This window comes from Exophiala spinifera, assembly GCF_000836115.1.
Source record: "Exophiala spinifera strain CBS 89968 unplaced genomic scaffold supercont1.3, whole genome shotgun sequence".
In the NCBI taxonomy this organism is placed as follows: Eukaryota; Fungi; Ascomycota; class Eurotiomycetes; order Chaetothyriales; family Herpotrichiellaceae; genus Exophiala; species Exophiala spinifera.
This window is the reverse complement of record NW_015622515.1, coordinates 3263733-3282934: the sequence shown is the minus strand read 5'-3', so window position 1 is coordinate 3282934 and position 19202 is coordinate 3263733. Positions and strand designations below refer to the sequence as shown.

Sequence of the window (19202 nt, the reverse complement as noted above, 5' to 3'; positions counted from 1 at the left end):
CCTTCTGTCGGTGGGTAGCCTTCACTCATTTCAGAACCACCTGAGGTCTTTCCGGGAAAGATTGAGGAGACAATTTCATACTGAGACTCAGGTATCTTACGAAACTTCTGAGGAACGAGACGAGTCTCATGTCAAGATTCTCACGAGTTTCGTGCAAAAAGAGGTTCAGCAGAATCAGCATGGGGAACTTGCATGGAGGCACCGTTTAGAACAGGAGCTGGTGGGACAAACGCGGAAAAGGAAGGTTGAGGCCATGAGCAGGGCATAAGGTCACCGAATAGCAAAGACACTCTCCAGTGCTGGATTGTCAAATGAATTTGGCTTTGACTCTTTCTAGCTATTTTTGATTGGGTACCATCTTCTGTATGCTCTGGTCTCGACAGTAACCCTTTTGCCGGCACAGAAGTGAGCCGGTCGCCTTCGCTATGCTCCTTCAGCTTTTTGATGGCTAAAAATCTTCACCATAACACCAGCTCGGCTTAGCATGCGAAACTCCCAGCTGTAACCTATCACCACGCATTCCACTAACTCATCACCCATTCGAGTTCGAAAGGTCTTATGCCTGGGTGGTCTTTGCTGCGGCTTGTTGGGGGTTGACCTTCTTGCCATCCTTGTTGTATCGGATTCTTGGAGGGGGGGCACGGTTTCGTCGACCTTCTCTTGATCGCACACGCACGATCTTGCCGTGAATGGCGCAGGAGACGCAATATTGAAGCTTCAAATACATCTTCGGGACGGCGTAGTCGGTGAAGACTGAGGCATCGGAAATATCACCTGGAAAGTAGAAACTCTTGTCAGACATGGCTCTAGGGAAGTCCCGACCCGTCGCTGGATCTGTCTCAAGGGGGTATCGAGAGGGCTCGATCTGACGTACGGATAGCAGCGGACTCGACCATGTTGCGGATGGTGAATCTCTTGATGGCCTTGTCCTTGGGCGTGCAGCGGGAGCAGTTGGAGCATCGAATCGGCTTGACGTGGCCCTGTATCGAGGTTAATTTCGTGAATAATGTTGTCTTCGCAGAGTTCGACTAACCCGTCCACTCTTGTTGCGTCCACTGCAGTAAAAGTCAGCACATGAGGCGAGATTGACGGCTTCGACAGAGGCTGTTTCAGGAGACGCGGCTGGACTTACTTGGACGCTCGCTTCTTGACCATGATTGCGGTTGTTGGGAGACTGGTGAAATCTGTGGTATGCGACACAGATTTCTGTAATCTTCCTTGGGCGGTGGTTGTCGAGGAGTTGACTGGTAAACGGGAGTATGTCGTCGCCACTTGAAGCCTCAAGGTCACAAATTCGTTGTGTGCGGATTCTGCAAAAATGGCAAGTGCGCCGGGACAAGATGCTGATTAATAAAATGGGGCGTCATGCTTGGCGACACTCAGAGTTCTGCTGCGGCGTGTAGAGGCCAGTGACGCTGTATTTACCCTCCCTGATTAGGGCCTGAAAACTGGCTTTGTCTGACATTGCGGATTGGGACTTCAGGCTATCGTGGTTCAGGTTCAGAAAGTTCCACGGGTCGAGTACCAGTAGTAAATTTATCTATAGTACGCATGTGTCGCCTGTAAGAATCAGTGGATATATTTGTCTGTGTGCTGTTCAAACAAGCCCTTATCAAGTTATTATCAATCTGTATTGGCTGCTCCAGAGTGTCGCTTGGAAGAAGCACAAGCATCAGACTCGTCAGACCTCGGGCTTTATTTTATCCTCCTGCGCCGCGAATCACTCCCTTCCCTCTAGCCCTGGCAACCGGATGGCCATCTATTGTCCAATCTTCTCGTCGGGATCTGGGCTTTCAATCTAATCATCTCCCCAAACAAACCGCCCGTTGGTGGTTTACTCTCTTCACACAGACCATTTGGGTCATCTGCAGACATTCACCACCTCCGTAGTCATGTCTGGGGTCAACGGTACATTTCGAGGAACGCCAAATAGACGCGGCCAACTCCCGTTTACCGACAGTCCTTCCAATATCCCCCGGCCAAAGTTGGATTCCACCAATACTACGGCCCCGAGCGAGATGTCCGGCACTTCGACACTGTCTGCCAGTCGGCAGAAGCAGAGCAAGAGAGACGAGGTAGGTTTCGTGTTTCCAATGAACTGTAGTGAGGCACCAGGTTAACACATCTCTGATCAGGCCATTCGACGCAAAATGGAAGCAGACCTCAGCAAGAAGAGGCAAGTCCCCTCTCGCGCTCGAAATACTCGTAAAGCTCCTCCCGGAACCGTCCTTGCCCTGAAACCGAGCCAGGCCCTGCAGATCAAGCCCAGCACCACCGTTGCGGAAGCTGCTCAGCTCATGGCTGCGAAGAGAGAGGATTGTGTGCTTGTGACGGACGATGACGAGAGGATCGCCGGTATCTTCACGGCCAAAGATCTTGCCTTTCGTGTTGTTGGGGCCGGAGTCAAGGCCAGCCAGATCACCATTGAACAGATCATGACCAAGAACCCTTTGTGTGCGAGGACCGACACTAGCGCGACCGATGCTTTGGATCTTATGGTGAGGAAGGGATTCCGACATCTCCCTGTCATGGACGAGAATCAAGACATCTCGGGTATCCTGGATATTACCAAATGCTTTTATGAGGCTATGGAAAAGCTGGAGCGAGCTTACAGTTCCTCACGGAAGTTGTATGATGCCTTGGAGGGTGTTCAGTCCGAGCTCGGCTCAAGCCAGCCTCAACAAATCATTCAATACGTGGAGGCCCTTCGTATGAAAATGTCCGGACCTACACTGGAGTCGGTGCTGAACGGCCTTCCACCAACGACTGTTTCGGTTAGGACATCGGTCAAAGAGGCTGCTCAATTAATGAAGGAGAACCATACGACCGCCGTCCTGGTGCAGGACCAAGGCTCCATCACTGGTATTTTCACGAGCAAGGATGTGGTGTTGCGAGTCATTGCGCCGGGTTTGGATCCAGCCAACTGCAGCGTGGTCAGAGTCATGACGCCTCATCCCGATTTTGCACCTTCGGACATGAGTATACAAGCAGCTTTGAGAAAGATGCATGGTAAGTCTCCAAGAACCCATTTTCACGTGACAACTATTGATCAGAGTAGACGGGCACTATTTGAACCTGCCAGTCATGAACGAGACTGGCGAGATTGTCGGCATGGTTGATGTCTTGAAATTGACATATGCGACGCTTGAACAAATCAACACCATGAACACCGGAGAATCTGAAGGACCTGCATGGAATAAGTTTTGGCTCTCCATGGACAACGACACAGAGTCTGTCATGTCTGGAGAGGGCAGCCATCGCCCAACAACGCCTGGCCATCGCTCGGTCCTTGACTCTGAACATCCTCGTCCACCGTATGAAAGAGGTGATAGTGTTATGCCCCATGATTCGGCTTCCCACCACGGAGGAGATGTGCTCTCAGAGGTGATCCCCACCGTTGAAGCTCCTGAAGAAACACCATTCCCATTCAAATTTAAAGCCCCGAGCGGCCGAGTCCATCGCGTCCAGGTGGTCGCGAAGAACGGGATTACTGAACTTGTCAGCTCTGTTACAGCGAAACTTGGCGCTGAACTTGAAGCCGTCGGAGGTGAAGCAACAGTTGAGGATGGTACATTGGGCAAATCTGGATACGCTTTGAGTTATATGGACAATGAAGGCGACACAGTCTCCATCACAACCGACCAGGATCTTCTCGATGCGATTCTCCTTGCTAGACAAAGTAAGAGAGATAAAGTTGATCTGTTCGTCCACGATCCTGCGCAGCCACCGATTATTGCAACCATCGATCCTCGACCACAGCTGTCGAAGCCTCCCACACCACCCGAGTCCGTCATGAAGGAGGCACACGCAACGGACAATGCAGACAGTGACGAAGAAGAGGCCGTTCCAGCCAGGACAATACGGTCGAAACGAGCACCAGCTGCGTCAATATATCAGTCAGAGGAACCGCAGTATATCGCTGGTGTGCCTAACGATTTGCTATTGCCTGGAGCAATCGTGACTCTCGCAGTTGTCATCGTTGGAGTCTTCACCATCAGTCGCGCTACATCGAAATAACGATACTTACGGCTTACGGCTTGCATCCCCTTTTTATTGTTACGATTTGACTTTTCCAAGAACCCCTTTATCGCACTTTTAATTCTATTGCGAGCACAGATTGATTGATGACTGATCCTGTACAGGATTGTGGGATTCAGTTTATAGTTCAAAGGCGGTACGATCAGGCCACTCTGGGACGTGTAGAACTCAACGAATCTTAACTCCTTGGAACCACGTATATCGGTTTAACTGCTTCTAGAGTCCCCGCGCCAAAGAACAGCATCCTCCCAGCCAAGTGCTTTAATGTGCAAATTTTCTTAGTTTATTCGAGTACATACTTTCCCAGTCGGCACGGATGGTTGCATGTTGTCGCAAGCAAGCTCATGAGCAGTACACACACTCAATTACAAACAACTACATCAAACTTGTGCGTCCGCCGATTTCATTCCCACCCTGGCCGTTCGGCATCTCTCCATTCCTGCCCACCACGAATTCGCGGTAAATGGCAGCCAGTCGCCTTTGTTCCTCGGGCGATATCGAACATCTCGTCGTAGACAGAGACTTCTCCATGTGCTTCCACTCGATCACGACTTCGTCCTTGGCATTTTCGTCGTCCTTGGCTTCACCACCGGTGTCCGCGTTGTCGTGGTGGGCGGATGCTGCCGACGTGCTTCGCGCGTAACTGTTCCTCAAAGCTACCTTTTCTCGCTTCCTCGCCAGCTTGAGCTCGTCCAGCTTGGCGGCAATCGCTGCCTTGGAGTCCATGGCCGAAGAGGTGAGGGCTTTCCTCGCACGCGCGTCTTCCTCGGGGTCGAACAGGAACTGGATGAAGTCGTGCTTGTCGGCGCCATGACGTTTCCTGCGCCGTGCGCTGCCGCCTTCCTTCACGCCGTTCGCTAGACCTTTGCCCTTGTCCTTGTCCTTGTCGGCGTTCTTCGTGTCGCCCAGCAAGTCGTGAATCGCCTCAAGGTGGGCATTGTACATCAGCGCCTGTAGATCGGCGCCGCTGAAGCCTTCGGTTCGCTGCGCGACGCTGAGTAGCCGGTTCTCCACTTCAGGAGTGAGATGTAACTTCGTGCTCACGGCACGGAGGATGTCGAGACGATCGTTCATGTCGGGCATGTCGCATAGGAGGGACTTGTCGAGTCGGCCGGGACGTAGAAGCGCGGGATCAATAAGGTCCGGTCGCGAGGTGGCTGCGAGGACGTAGACGCCGTCCAGGCCCTCGGCTCCGTCCATTTGAGTTAGCATCTGGTTCACGACGCGGTCTGTGACGCCGGTACTGTCGTGGCCTCGCTTGGGAGCGATACTGTCGAACTCGTCGAAGAAGAGCACGCATGGTTTCGCGGCTTGCGCGCGCTCGAATAAATCGCGCACCGACTTTTCAGAGGCACCAATGTATTTATTCAGGATCTCGGGCCCTTTGACGGAGATGAAATTCAGATTGCACTCGCCTGCGACGGCCGAGGCGAGGAGCGTCTTACCGCAGCCTGGGTAGCCGTAGAGGAGGAGACCAGAACGTAGACGGAGGGGCGAATTGGCGAATATAGGAGCGTATTTTGTCGGGTAGAGGAGTGTCTCGAGTAGGGTGTTGCGGGTGGCATGCAGACCACCAATGGACGAGAACGTTGTGCTCGAGTGCGTTAGAGTAACATTTCGAAGGGAAGATGGGGTGAAGTTTCGCAAAGCCGCGTCAAAGTCTTCCTTCGTCAAAATCGGCGGGCTGTCAGAGTTGTCGTTCTGCGTTATGATGCGCGTAAGTGTCTCATTGCGTGCTCGGGCTACGAGGAGGGACAGATCTGCAGGCATATAGCCGTCAGTCTTGCCAGCAATGTCCAGGAGATCGAGACTGGGCGAGACATGGAATCCATCGGGCCGGGACGAGGACGAGGATGAACCGGGTCTAGATGAAGATACTGACGGGTCCATCCAGGAGCTTTCGGACATGCTGGTGTCGCTCTGGTTTCGCGCGTGACCGCTCTTGGAAGGATGTGCGTCACCGATCAGAGAGTATAGAATATCGCGGCGAATCTCTTTCGTAGGCGATTTGATCGAGATAATATCGCCAACGATATGACCACCAATGATAATGTTATGAAGGGACTCCTTGGATTGAGCGGTCGTCAACAGAGTAACACCAGAATGGATGCTGCAATACTGGCGAACCACGGCGCATAAGATTTCGGTGATTTGACGACTTCGACCATTGTCGTTACCGACTTGCAGCTCCGTCTCAACCGGGCAAATTTTATCCAAGTCGTCGAGAATGACCACAGATTGGCCGCCCAGTCTGGCGCACCATGAAGCAGACATGAAAAGTCTAGTCAGGGTCTCCTTGATGGTGGACACTCGGGTTTCATCTGTAACAAGCTTTTGGCATGCAAAGTATGTCACGTTGAAAACATAATCCTCACGCAGTCTCTGGCCGATATACTGAGCAAGAGAAGTTTTACCAGACCCAACTCCACCCGTCAAAAGTACCGAAGAGCACAGTGTTAGATTGGACATACACTGTTTCATAACCTCATCGACACCAACGAGATTCGGGATTTCCGCAGGTATGCCGTGCGCAAAGCTTGGAAACAAGGTAGTCAGTTCCATTGGCCGAGGGATTTCGTCTTTGACATCAAATTCCAATTCCTGTTCCTGACCGAGCACCCATAAATAGTCCGATCCATGATCTTCTGCGAGATTGGACGGTACACGAAATCTCAAAATGCCACCGTCAAAATGAAAAGCAGAAGACGGGTGTCCGGTCGTCGGGAGGAGCATGCCATCAGTGATAGGACCTGTTAGAAGACCCTCACCACCGTTGAAAGTAAGCCGAAGCTTTTCAGCCACTGCTTGCTTTGTTAGTCGGGTATCACCGCCGAATTTTAGCCCTTCTTTCTTCTTCGAGAGTGACGATACAAAGGGATAAAACTGAAATTTTGAGATGGAAAAGCGAGGAAGAGGTGGCCCAGCAGCTTCGATACGGACTATTGCACCAACAAGGCCATCTGCCCCGAGCATTTTGCATAGTGGCGTTGACAACACCACATGTTGATCGTCAACAGGAGCCAGCCACGGCAGAACCTGGGCAACAATCTTTGCCGCTGGTCGTCCCACTTCGCTGCTTTCCTCCTCTTTCAACTTGTTTACCTGGGTTGAGTCAAGCTGCGCACGTAGGCCAGCAGGTTTAATGATGGTAACATTCGCCCAGGTTGCCGCTTTGAGAGCTCCTGAATTGAGAACGTCCTGACTAATCCAGACGCAGAGCTTGTCAATTGGAGTTTTATTTGAAGTGTCGTCAAAGTAAATGTCCGCACAACCTCGGTCGATTGCTCGCATAAATAAGGTAGGCCTAGCAAGAGTCCTCCTAGAACCGGTAGTGCGAGCGGTGCTGACACCACTCTTACCACTTCTTCGGCTCGCAACGCTTCTTGAATCAACACCTCTTGTGCTTCGATTGGACTTAGGTCGAGTCTTGGGAGCAACAATGACTTCAGCGTCTGGAGCGATCTTTGCAAATGGCGATGTACTGGGAATCGGCGGCGATAGTGATGTGACTATAATGTTTGCAGTCGAGGTCGGCGATAAATGCAAAGTGAGTGGATGCGTATGTTCAGACTGTACAGCCCCTTTGATACTGAAGGCCGGGTTAGGCAAAGCTCGAATTTGGGATAGCAGATTCAGCTCCAGGAAAGTGGCATGCAGCTCGATGGCCTCCCAATCTGCGGGCGTGAGAGGCTCAATATTGACACTATGGGCAATCGGAGGGTCTAGGTGAATAAGTATGCCAATTTTCTGTGCCTCGGAAAGGCCCAAAACTTTGGCAAAAGTAGCGTCTATTTCGACCGTTTGGGTTTCTTGCTCACGGCCCGGACGTGCTCGATCAGTGTTGAGGACTGAGGCTGGTCGTGTCCGACTAGGCATTCCTGTCCACCCGACATAGGCAGATCTCTGGAATCCTGTACTGTTGTTGCTAGATACTGCCCCTGAGGACAAAGTCTGTGACTTGTACTGGAGTTCGACCACCACATTTTGCGCCGGCTGAGGGAAGTAAGCACAGGATTTGTCGCGAAGAGATATTTCTTACAGTATTCGTGTTGCTGATTAACGCAATCAAACCTGGCGGCAAGTTGATCAAGCAGTTTTTCAGAGATACTAGGACAACCTCTGCTCGGACAGCTGGGGCCATGATGTCCTAATTGTTGACAGTGGCAGGGAATGAGCTAGCGTATGGCTAAACCATGGATGTGCAGCTCTCTCGCGTGGCTCGGTACAATAAAGATACAAAAATCTAGGGAGAAATGAGTAACTTGGCTTTGAACAGACGTGTTACGCTTTAATTCTGATGATATCCGCGCATTGATTGGCATGAGGAGTTGATGTTGAGGACATTGGCAGCTTGCCTCGCCGCCGCCGATTGTCGGGGACCTCGGCTCAAGCTCGCGAGAGCCACAATTTGCAGTGCGAGGCAAGTAACCCACCGTACATCATACTGCAGGTCATTCGCCCTTTAGTGCAGCACTTAAGACGCGTCGAAAATTACTACGCGACGCGCGCTGGGAGAGTCCATGCGCATTCTCCAGCTAACCCCTGGTTGAGAGATAGCATACTAGCCCACGCCCATCTTCCAGCACTTCAGCTACAACAACTTTTCCTTCCACACATCGCAAGCAACATGGCGCTCCTACAACACAAAGCGCTCGCTGATTATGCGAAACAACTGGATGCCTTTGAATCCTTCTTGAAGAAGTTTGAGACCTCAAAAACATCTTCAGACGCAGCCGCCGAAGCCATTGATAGCCTCCACCTCGATGGCGATCATACAAGCGATGAATACGATTTCATGGACGACATTACCGATGACTCCAACTCCAGGAGACGGCCAAAGAGAAAATACATGGAAATGCTTCAGGAGGTGGCAGACCGCGAGCGACAGAATATCCTGGTTGAACTAGACGACCTACAAGAGGTGCGCGCGCCAGACTTTTAAAGTGGCTTTAGTTGATAATTCCTACAGTTCGAAGATTCGCTCCCGGGCGACATAAGCTTGAGACTCGTAGAGTCAGTGACCAACAACACGAAACACTATGTCGACCTGTTCTCCGAAGCGGTAGACAAGGTCATCCCAAAGGCCAGCAAGGACATCTCGTGAGTGAGAAGATCATACCGCAACCAGCCGCGTACTGATTCCATGAAAGATTCAAAGATGATGTCCTTGATATCATAATGGCGCAACGAGCGAAGCGAAATGAGACAGTCGCAGCAGCCAACGAAGCTGACAGCGACGCAGCCCTTCCTGTCTCGACATTTCCTCCAGAATTGACTAGAAGATATACTCTGAACTTCAAGCCGTTGACATCGTCCGCCTCAGAAAGAGCCAAGAAGACTCTTGCTGTTCGACAGGTCCGGGGAGAACATTTGGGACACCTCATCACGGTGCGCGGCATTACTACAAGAGTGTCAGATGTCAAGCCCAGCATCCGAATACAGGCGTACACCTGCGACCGATGTGGCTGTGAAATCTTCCAACCCATCACCTCCAAAAACTTCACTCCTCTGCAGCTGTGCCCGTCTGATGAATGCAAAGCCAACGACTCTAAGGGCCAGTTATTCCCGTCAACCAGAGCTTCGAAATTCTTGCCTTTCCAGGAAGTCAAGATCCAAGAAATGGCAGATCAAGTCCCAGTCGGCCATATTCCGCGAACGTTAACTGTGCACTGCAACGGCAGTCTCGCGCGGCAGCTTAATCCTGGCGACGTCGTAGACATCGACGGTATTTTCTTGCCCACTCCGTACACAGGGTTCAGAGCCATCCGAGCTGGTCTTCTCACCGACACGTATCTCGAGGCACAAAACATTACACAGCACAAGAAGGCATATCAGGACCTAAAGATGGATCCCCGTATCATTCGGCGAATCGAGTCGTTCAAGGCTACCGGGCATATGTACGAGTACCTAGCTCGGTCGATTGCTCCTGAGATTTATGGCCATCTGGATGTGAAGAAGGCTCTTCTCTTGCTCTTGATTGGCGGTGTGACCAAGACGATGGGCGACGGCATGCGAATCCGTGGTGACATCAACATCTGTTTGATGGGCGATCCCGGTGTGGCCAAATCCCAACTTCTGAAATACATCACCAAAGTTGCGCCTCGAGGCGTTTACACGACCGGTCGCGGATCCAGTGGTGTCGGTCTGACGGCAGCTGTCATGAGAGACCCGGTCACGGACGAAATGGTGTTGGAAGGCGGAGCTCTCGTTCTTGCAGACAATGGTATTTGCTGCATCGATGAGTTCGACAAGATGGACGACGGCGATCGAACGGCGATCCACGAAGTCATGGAGCAGCAAACCATTTCAATCAGCAAAGCGGGAATCACTACCACCTTGAACGCGCGAACATCGATTCTCGCGGCCGCCAACCCGCTCTACGGGAGATACAACCCGCGCATTTCTCCCGTGGACAACATCAACTTGCCAGCGGCGCTTCTATCACGATTCGACGTGCTCTTCTTGATTCTTGACACACCATCTCGTGAGGCCGATGAGGAGCTCGCCAACCACGTCTGCTACGTGCACATGCACAACTCCCATCCCGAGCGCGAGGGTGAGGGTGTTGTCTTCGCCCCCCACGAGGTGCGCCAGTACATCGCGCAGGCTCGTACTTTCAGACCGAACGTGCCCAAGTCCGTTTCCGACTACATGGTGGGTGCGTATGTGCGGATGCGTCAGCAGCAGAAGCGCGAAGAGGGCTCCAAGAAGCAGTTCACCCACACATCGCCACGTACATTGCTGGGCGTGCTGCGTTTGTCGCAGGCTCTGGCCCGATTACGGTTCAGCGAGGAAGTGGTCAATGAGGACGTCGACGAGGCATTGCGACTGATTGAAGTCTCCAAGGCGAGCTTGTACCACGACCAGCGTGCCCAGGGCGACCAGACGGTCAGCTCGCGCATCTACGATCTCATCCGCGGCATGAGGGAGTCTGGCGCCGCGAGTGTCAGCAGAGGGGCCAGAGGAGAGCTGAACATGAGGCGTGTGACCGAGTTGATTCTCGCCAAGGGCTTCACGCAGGATCAACTTACCCGAACGGTGGAGGAGTATGAACTTCTCGATGTGAGTTTTGGCCCTGGGGTTTTCCCTTCTCCCTTTTGTGTCTCGCTTTTCTATGCTTGCGCGTGTGTATACTGGCGAGACTCAATGCTGATGATGTTTTCTCACAGGTCTGGCAACTTGCCAATAACGGAGCGAGACTGGTCTGGATCGAGGCCGGCGACAGTGATGACGAGGATGACGATGATGAGAACATGGATGACGGCGATCATTCGGAGTAGAGAAAGATGTTGTTTACTCTGTGCGGAGGTTGTCTTTCTACAGAGTTTGGGTAGTTGTGGCAGTCTCGAAGACCGGAGACCGCCGCTTCAGTCTTGAAAGATTGTCAGACGCACTTGTGTTGTTGTTCTCGTGTGGCACGAGGATCGACGTCAAGAACTAAAGACCCCCGACAGCATCATTCCGACCATATCGTGTTTGGTATAGACCTATGTATGCCTGCCCGAGGTATGTAGGTATGAGAAAGAGGAAAAAGTTTATGAGCTCAATAGACGACGAGGGGAGGATTGCGGTGACACATTTCTTCAAGGGTACAACTTTTGATCGGTATTTGGGGGATCAAGGAGTCAGTCAGTCGTGATGAATACAAGGCGTGTTGTCAGCCAGATTTTGATGCAGACAGACATGTTCCAGAGAAAGTTTCAGCCCCTGTTCTTTGGGATCTTGTTCCATCCAAGGTACAGGCTTGGGTGCAGGCTTGGGTTTTCTCGAGTTTTTTGATTTCGTGGGTCTTTTTCGGCTTCCTCTGCGTGCCATGGCTCGTTTTGCACCCGTTCTTGCATGGGATGTTCAAGGGCTCATTGTCACGACGGACGAATAGTCTCAGCAATGTCTATCCGTCCGTCTACCTAGGTACCGACCAAGCTAGCTAGGTCTAAGTTGTAGTATTCGTATTTTTGTCATTGACATCCTCGTCGAGCGTACCAAGGTTTATAGATGAAACGCCATTTTGGGGTTGATGATAAAGTCCGAAGTCTCCCTCGAGATCCTCCAGAAACACATGTTCTCCAGAAACACATACATGCATCGCTCCTCTTGGATATTTTGGGCTTTGTGCTTCCTCTATATGAAAAGTAAAGTAGTCCCGTTGCGCCATGCGTGCATGCCTGTTGGCCTTTTTTTTTGAACGCCCAGTAAATATGCCATATGCCACATGCCATGCTGTGCAAAATTTGCAAATAACCAAGAAGCTCGAAACCAGGCTCACCTCTACCTCCGGTACGGAGCTTTCAACCGAAAAGTATTAATAACGCAACGCAGGACCCTGCAAAGGTCTTCTCGAGGCGAGATCGTCTTCGTCGTCCGAGCCGCCTGCCGCCGCCGCCGCCGCCGCCTCGCGCTCGGGGCTCGCATCGCCGTATCCTGCTCTCATGCGCTGGTTCTGGGCTATCTGGTTGCGGAAAGCGTTTCCACTGCTCTGGGATCCAAAGGGTGGTTGCGCGGGACCCGCGTAGCCTGTCTCGACGTCCGTCGCGGGAGACGACGAAGTCCCGAAATTAGATTGTTGAAGACGATGCTGCTGCTGATGGCTTGACGTCGTCGCTAGACGGGAGCCCAGGGTCTGCGGTTTGAGTTCGTGTGCTGAAGAAGTGTCGACACCGTCGTAGTCCACTCCCGATGGGGGCACCCTGTCGTCGAGGACCTCGAGTGTTTCGCTGTCGACCAGCACCTTGCCGAGCACGGGTCGTCTGACGGGCGTTCCCCAGGTTCTCATGGGGTATGCTCGACCTTTTTCCCAGGAGTGGCTGACTGGCGGGAAGTACTGGCGGTAAGAAGCCCAGGCACACAAGATGCCAAGTGCCGAGCCAAAAAGGACGTCGAACGGATGGTGGCGGGCGTCCATGATGCGGGACATGGCGACGCATGACGCTGCCAGCGTCGGAATCAGGACAATCACGGTCCGCCACACTTCACCCTTTTGGTCGAGCACGTGCAGTTTGGCCGCAAGGTAGAGGGAGAGGTAGAAGAGCCCAGCGAAAGATGAAGAGGAGTGGCCAGATGGGAACGAGCGAAAGCCTGAAAGAGTGAGCGAGGTTAACGAGTGAGGAGAAAATAGACAACGTCGAGAATCAGGGAGAAAGGGGGAGTCAGGGGCCGTGAGGAGCTTACCGTCTTGCATGATGGCCGAGTCTGTCTGTGTACAGATTGCCCTTGTGACGAGGCCATATGGTACCCCATCTGCCGAGCCTGCTCGAGGCTGACATCGATCCACGAGGTCTGGACGAGGTTTTCCACAGAGGTTCTTCAGGGAGCCGGTAATGACAAAGGCGGCACCTTGGGCCAGGAGAAGGCCCAACCATCCACAATTGAGCTCCCAGAGTCTGTCCGCAAAGCTGTATTTGGACCTCGTGTGGGTGGTGCGACGCTGGTGAGAGAACCAGCCATCGACGCAGAGAGTGTAGACGGCGATGACGACGGCCGGGAAGAGGCCTGAAATGACCAGGGCCCAGGCGATTGGCACTCTCTCCTTCACCGCGTACGGGTACTGTATGGAGATGTTGTTGAGGGAAAAGTGTTGTGCGAAGGGCGTGACCAGCTTGTCCAGTGCGCCGTAGATGATGGCGAGGACGCTGAGTCAATGTTAGAAGACCACTGTCGAGAACTCCTCGGATGATCCAAGACGGACACGTACATGATGATTAAATAATCCAGTGCATAAGATATAAAGGCCCGCAGGGGAACTCGGCGGCTCGAAGGGCCATTGAGTTGCCTCTTCAATCGATCCATGCTCGGGGAGCGTGATTCACAACCTGGAGGAGGTGCCTAGAGAAGGGCGACGTTTTCTGGCAACAAACAAAGCGACAGCATGGAAAATATTTATTAACGAAGGCGACAGTGACAGACAGATCTTGGATGGCGAAGCTCTGGCAGTTTTATTCTGAAGAAAAGGATCATGTAAGATGCCTAGTCGACATTTGGTGTCGCGTGCCCAAGAAATCAGTGAGACGTGCCGAGAGAAAGTGGAATGGCAGCGATTGGATGTTTGGCTGCTGAAACATGAGACAGATCGCTCAGCCCTCTCGCTTGTTGTGTTCTATCTTGTCAGCAAGTCGATGAGGCGGTGGAGACGTGAACAGACGCAAAAGGGGGCTGGAGAAGCTTGAAGCCAATTGGCACTTGCCGGTGACAAAACCTCGCATCATGATGCCTGGCTTGGGCAAAATGAGGTCGATAAAAAAATACTCCTGTCGGTAATGATGAGGTGTTCTTTACGGACAATTTATTCACAGAGAATTCATTACCTCAGGTACGAGTACCCGGTCAGAACTTCAACCTGCGGCGTCGTCCTGCAATGTGGCTGAACATGCCGCGTCACTGCTGCGGCTGGTGCTACCGAGGACAGAGTGTGATTATATACATACACTCGGTACCTTGCTGAGGCCACATGTGTAGGTCGCTACGGAGGAGTGCAGAGATATCTGGCCGGTAATTACCTATGGACCTTAGCTACTCCATGTCCTGTAGGTAGATACCTCTCCTGTAGCATCCGAGGTACCGACTGAAGAGGCATCAAGTCAACCATCAGGCCCAGACATTCCTGAGTAAGCGCAAAGGCATCGAACAATCATTAAATGGACTGCGATGCCTCAACTGTTGGCGTTTTGAACCTCACCACAAGAAACTTGACTGACTCGACATGAATGACGGACGCCGTAGAGACAGCAAGGGGCACACAGTCCCTGGAAAGTACCAAGTAACAACAAAATCCATCGAATTCACCCGCTCACTCCCACCTACACTATGCTCATCTACTCCTGAGGATTTCAATCCCAAAATGGACAATTTCCAAGGTCGGCGGTTCGGTTGCGGTCCAAAGGAGGCCCGTGTCATCTCCAACACATCTTTCGCAGGGCCCCATCAATCCCATTTCCTGGGCGGTGGTTTGTATGGGACTGCCCACACTGATCGATCATTTTGACTTCAATCACCGCCCGAAGCTGCCGAGGCTGTTTGGATCTCGAACTCCATTCTTGAGGGGGTTTCGTCGCCATTCCTTCCCCAAACAGCCTCATTGTGATATAGACCTGGGTATCTGGGACACACGTACCCCACCTCCCCCAGGTTCTCGAGGTAGGTCACGGACAGCTCTACAACCGAGGGTCTCGTCTCTCAAAGTCAAAGGTGCCGTCGAGAGACACCTTTCTCTGTTGGAAATGTCGTCTCTCTTTCCTCTCCGTGTTACCCGCTTCATCATCTCCAAGCCTGTCAAGCGCGTTGCAAGGACTCTTTAAGTCAAAGTAGCCATTCAGAGAAACATACAATTTCGCCAACAATGGCAGACTACAAGAACCTCCCTGACTTCGACAGCCTTCCCACGGTCGACGGCGTACCACATCGCGCGTGGGGGCTGTTCGACAAGGACGGCAAAAAGGACCACCTGGGATGCATCAACCTCCTGACCCCCGACGTGGTCAAGGAGGCGTGCAAGGAAGCGCGCGACGGAGTCTCCGTCTCCCTGAACTGGCCCATCGGAGCGATCTCGACGCCCGGGTTCAACCGCAAAGGGCTCGTCCATAAGCCCTTCGAGTTCGAGGATCCCAACATGACGATCCACTGCTTCGACGACGAGGTCGAGTTCAACACGCAGTGCTCGTCGCAGTGGGATAGTCTGGTGCACTACGCGCACCAGGGCTCGGGGACCAACTACAACGGCACCAAGCCCCATAAGGACGACCTGGTGCAACCCTTTGGCACCTTCGACACGGAGCGAGCCCTGCCGACGCTGAACCACTGGCACGACCGGGGCGGCCTGGTCGGCCGCGGCGTGCTCCTCGACTACAAGGAGTACGCGCGGGCCAAGGGCATCTCGTACTCGTGCTTCGACGCCCACGCCATTACGGTCGAGGACCTCGAGGCCGTCGCCAAGCACCAGGGAACCACCTTCAAGCACGGCGACATCCTGCTCGTCCGCTCCGGCTTCACCGACGACCTCTCGGGCATCTCGGCCGACGAGCAGGCCAAGCGCCTCTCCAGCCACAAGTGCGTCGGCGTCCAGGGGAACAAGGCCATGGCGAGGTGGACGTGGAACCACCACTTTTCCGGCGTCGCGGGCGACGCCATTGCTTACGAGGTCATTCCTCCCACCATCGAAGAGGACAGCAATCGCGTTGGAGGGCTCAATGAGTTAGGTGAGCAACTACACACAAACACCCACGCGCGCGCGCACATTCGTACCGAGGATCCAGGAGTGGTCTTTCATATCATACACTATGCCAAACTCCCCCCCGTCCATCATCAGCGTTCTTGCTTGACTTGTCGTTCACTTTTCTTTTCTTTTCATTTTTCTCCCTCCGGTCGTCCCGTTTCTCTTCTTCTTATTCTCACAATTTTCTGCTTGCGCTCTAGTCCTTCATCAATACTTCTTGTCCGGCTTCGGTCTCAACATCGGCGAGCTATGGGACCTGAAGGCCTTGGGCGAGCATTGCAAAAAGGTCGGCCGCTACGAGTTCTTACTTACCAGTTGTCCGTTGAACGTCCCCGGATCAGTCGGCAGCCCGCCGAATGCTCTTGCAATCTTCTAGAGAATGGCAAATGCCCGGTGCTGTTGTCCTACTCCCCCGTGTTGAAGCAGGCACCATACCCTCCCACGTAGCCCCGCCGGGGGGAGGAAGGGGTGGTGGCCACGGGGCCGGTGAGGTTGAGGTTGAGGTTGGCAAGGTACGAGGGAGTTGCGAGGGAAAGAAAGGGAGGGAGAGGGGGGAGGGGAGGCCGGCGTGTAAAGTCTGTATGTACATAGGTATACATACTCTACAGGGTCCACGAACCCGTCAATCGGTCCAGCCTCATGCGACGAGTACTCTCGTGTAGTTTCTACAGTGTAGAAGTACATTTTCTTATTATACATACCTTGGGTACGTGTAGGTAAGACCGAACTGAATGAAGGGGGGGCTGCAGGAAACGGTCTTTTTGCACCGTGTCACCACGTGAACTTGAGAAGCGCCTTCGGTTATGTAGGTACAAGATTCCGTCAACGACAGGTTCAAGGATACATGTCACCTTCCAACCATCTACGAGTCTTTACATGTAGAATACTTAATCTTTTTGTACACGTCCTTGCCGCTGTAAAGCCTGGCACAGCATATGGACAAATGGCCGCATCAAACCGTCGCCAGTCCACCAAGAATTTGATCACTTCTCACAAAGCGCTGTCTCATCGCTGCCAAGATATATCGAGCGCAACGTACAAAGCCACACGGTCGAATATACCTCTCAAGCCCTGATGCGGCTTCCAAACTTGGCCAATTCTCCCACAATACCTCCAGCGCTGAAACTTCTGAGCTCTGCAATCTTTGCATCGTCAAGTCTGGCTTGCAGCAACCCACTCTTCGCAAAGTATTCCAGATAGCCCTTGGACTCGGGTACACTCAACCCATTCAGATCAACCAAGCCAACATTGTCAGATCCTGGGATGAGATCAAGGACACGCTGGTCAGGTTTGCTGAAAGGCACGGGAAGTGGAAACTTGGGCGATGTCGCCGAAACACCTCGGGCCTTGGCACGCATCTGGTTGATCAACAGCTTGAAGGTTGGGCATGCGGGCGAATTGGACCCAGTGCTGCAGAAGATGACCATGCCACCGTTGGCAAAAGACGCGTTTTGCTTGCCGAATATGAGATTGGTAAAATTCCGGATAAGCACAAACTGCTGTGAATGGATGACTTTGTGGTCAGCGTCGAAATACTTGGAGGGGCCCATCCAGTGATCGACGCTGTCTGCCGCAAGGAGGACCCGTGGTCTGGGATTTGAACCAGGCTCAGTTATTTCGCGCCAGAAAGCCTGCCACACTCGCCATGCTTGTATGTGATCATCCACACCGACCTTGAGTAGATCTCTCAGTGTTGATCCCTGTTTCAGCTGGATGTTTTTGGGTAGCTCGTGGTTGATCTTCAAACCACTCAGGACGGCTTCGTTTGAGTATAAAGCTCGTTCGAGGAACGCTTGAGCTAGATGTGGTTGAATGAATAATTGCTCTTCTGGGGTGGGAGCACCTTCCTTTTGGCGTAGAGGGCCATAAGAGGATGTATTGTTCATAAGATCCTGAGCTGCAAGATATTAGCTATTTCTGCTTGACAGACAAGGTAGACAAGTGTGTTCAATCTTACCCTCAGGAACACTCAGAACAAGCCAGTCATTCATGTAGGCCATGCACATCGTTTGAAGCATGAGAATGCTCTTTCCAGAATGTGTCTCTCCAGCCACGAGATGTTTGACCATTTTGTTGTCTTGACTACTGGTCAAGGCCTCGATCTCTTTGCCAATAGCGATTGTTTCATTTCGGATCAAAGTCGCAGGCTTTCGAAACAAGCTCCAGTTCTGTGTCCGCTTGAAGGCTTTGGCGTCTCTGAGTTGATCGAGCAGCTCTCCGTCCAAAGCCACCACCTGCCCTACTAGTTGAGAGTCTGTCATCTTCTCCTTGCTCCACGTTTCCAGGTCCGCGACCTCCAGAGCATTGGTGTTACTCAAGACGATTCGCCGACGTTGGGCTTTGCGTTCGCCAACAGGAGGTACCTTCGGCCGTTCCCTGACTTTCTTTTTCAATCTTGCAGATTGAGATCCTCGAAATTTAAGGGTGTGCTGCTTCGAGGCCGATGACTTGGCTTTGACGACGTTGGCATTTTGAATTAGGGATGTGTGGAAGGACGCTGCTTGAGGGAGCAAGCTTGCCGTCTTGACTGATCGGGTGAGGGTGTTCGTCGAGATGCGGAATCGCGACAGACAATCGATACAGATAGCTAGCGACATCGCGCCTGGTCTCTGTGTCTTGTCCGGCACAAGACCGCAGCTGCGAAGAGGCGAGAGTAATGTGAAGCAGCCCTGTCAATGTCCGATCATGAAACGCGGAAGGTTAAGAGCACGGAAAATCTGAAAACGCGGCAAGAGATAAATTCCGGGAAAGGGAGCTATCTCGTGCCGCTCCATTTCACACTTCGAGGTTGACCACTGTCTTGTTGCTCCGATTAGCTCTACCCTCTGCGCGAAATTCGTATAGAATGATAAGAGGATCAATATCTGTATTAACCAAGCCCCAAGTAGATGGGTAACAAAGCCGAAAGAAACCATGACAATGCTGGAGAATAATAACTAAAGTCCCAGTTCTTTGACTT

General features: G+C 52.5%; 7 protein-coding genes across 7 annotated transcripts; 3 read left to right on the top strand and 4 right to left on the bottom strand.

The window, feature by feature from the left end:
* Window positions 1-556: 556 nt before the first annotated feature.
* PV08_04933 (40S ribosomal protein S26E) lies at window positions 557-1155 on the bottom strand (the record flags this gene model as incomplete). Its single annotated transcript, XM_016379277.1, has 4 exons — window positions 557-774; window positions 875-980; window positions 1034-1055; window positions 1133-1155. 4 exons carry the CDS (start codon window positions 1153-1155, stop codon window positions 557-559), a joined length of 369 nt encoding a protein of 122 aa, XP_016237954.1.
* A 737-nt stretch (window positions 1156-1892) lies between these two features.
* On the top strand, window positions 1893-4017 carry PV08_04932 (uncharacterized protein; the record flags this gene model as incomplete). Its single annotated transcript, XM_016379276.1, has 3 exons — window positions 1893-2075; window positions 2136-3009; window positions 3059-4017. The coding sequence occupies 3 exons, from the start codon at window positions 1893-1895 to the stop codon at window positions 4015-4017; spliced, it is 2016 nt and encodes a 671-aa protein (XP_016237953.1).
* Window positions 4018-4413: 396 nt separating this feature from the next.
* PV08_04931 (uncharacterized protein) lies at window positions 4414-8179 on the bottom strand (the record flags this gene model as incomplete). The annotated part of the gene is made up of 2 exons (XM_016379275.1): window positions 4414-8031; window positions 8078-8179. 2 exons carry the CDS (start codon window positions 8177-8179, stop codon window positions 4414-4416), a joined length of 3720 nt encoding a protein of 1239 aa, XP_016237952.1.
* A 486-nt stretch (window positions 8180-8665) lies between these two features.
* On the top strand, window positions 8666-11318 carry PV08_04930 (uncharacterized protein; the record flags this gene model as incomplete). The annotated part of the gene is made up of 4 exons (XM_016379274.1): window positions 8666-8959; window positions 9008-9138; window positions 9189-11100; window positions 11208-11318. 4 exons carry the CDS (start codon window positions 8666-8668, stop codon window positions 11316-11318), a joined length of 2448 nt encoding a protein of 815 aa, XP_016237951.1.
* Window positions 11319-12340: 1022 nt separating this feature from the next.
* On the bottom strand, window positions 12341-13824 carry PV08_04929 (uncharacterized protein; the record flags this gene model as incomplete). The annotated part of the gene is made up of 3 exons (XM_016379273.1): window positions 12341-13113; window positions 13207-13667; window positions 13730-13824. 3 exons carry the CDS (start codon window positions 13822-13824, stop codon window positions 12341-12343), a joined length of 1329 nt encoding a protein of 442 aa, XP_016237950.1.
* Window positions 13825-15370: 1546 nt separating this feature from the next.
* Window positions 15371-16619, top strand: PV08_04928 (uncharacterized protein; the record flags this gene model as incomplete). Its single annotated transcript, XM_016379272.1, has 2 exons — window positions 15371-16226; window positions 16444-16619. 2 exons carry the CDS (start codon window positions 15371-15373, stop codon window positions 16617-16619), a joined length of 1032 nt encoding a protein of 343 aa, XP_016237949.1.
* Window positions 16620-17307: 688 nt separating this feature from the next.
* On the bottom strand, window positions 17308-18840 carry PV08_04927 (uncharacterized protein; the record flags this gene model as incomplete). The annotated part of the gene is made up of 2 exons (XM_016379271.1): window positions 17308-18140; window positions 18201-18840. 2 exons carry the CDS (start codon window positions 18838-18840, stop codon window positions 17308-17310), a joined length of 1473 nt encoding a protein of 490 aa, XP_016237948.1.
* Window positions 18841-19202: the final 362 nt, after the last annotated feature.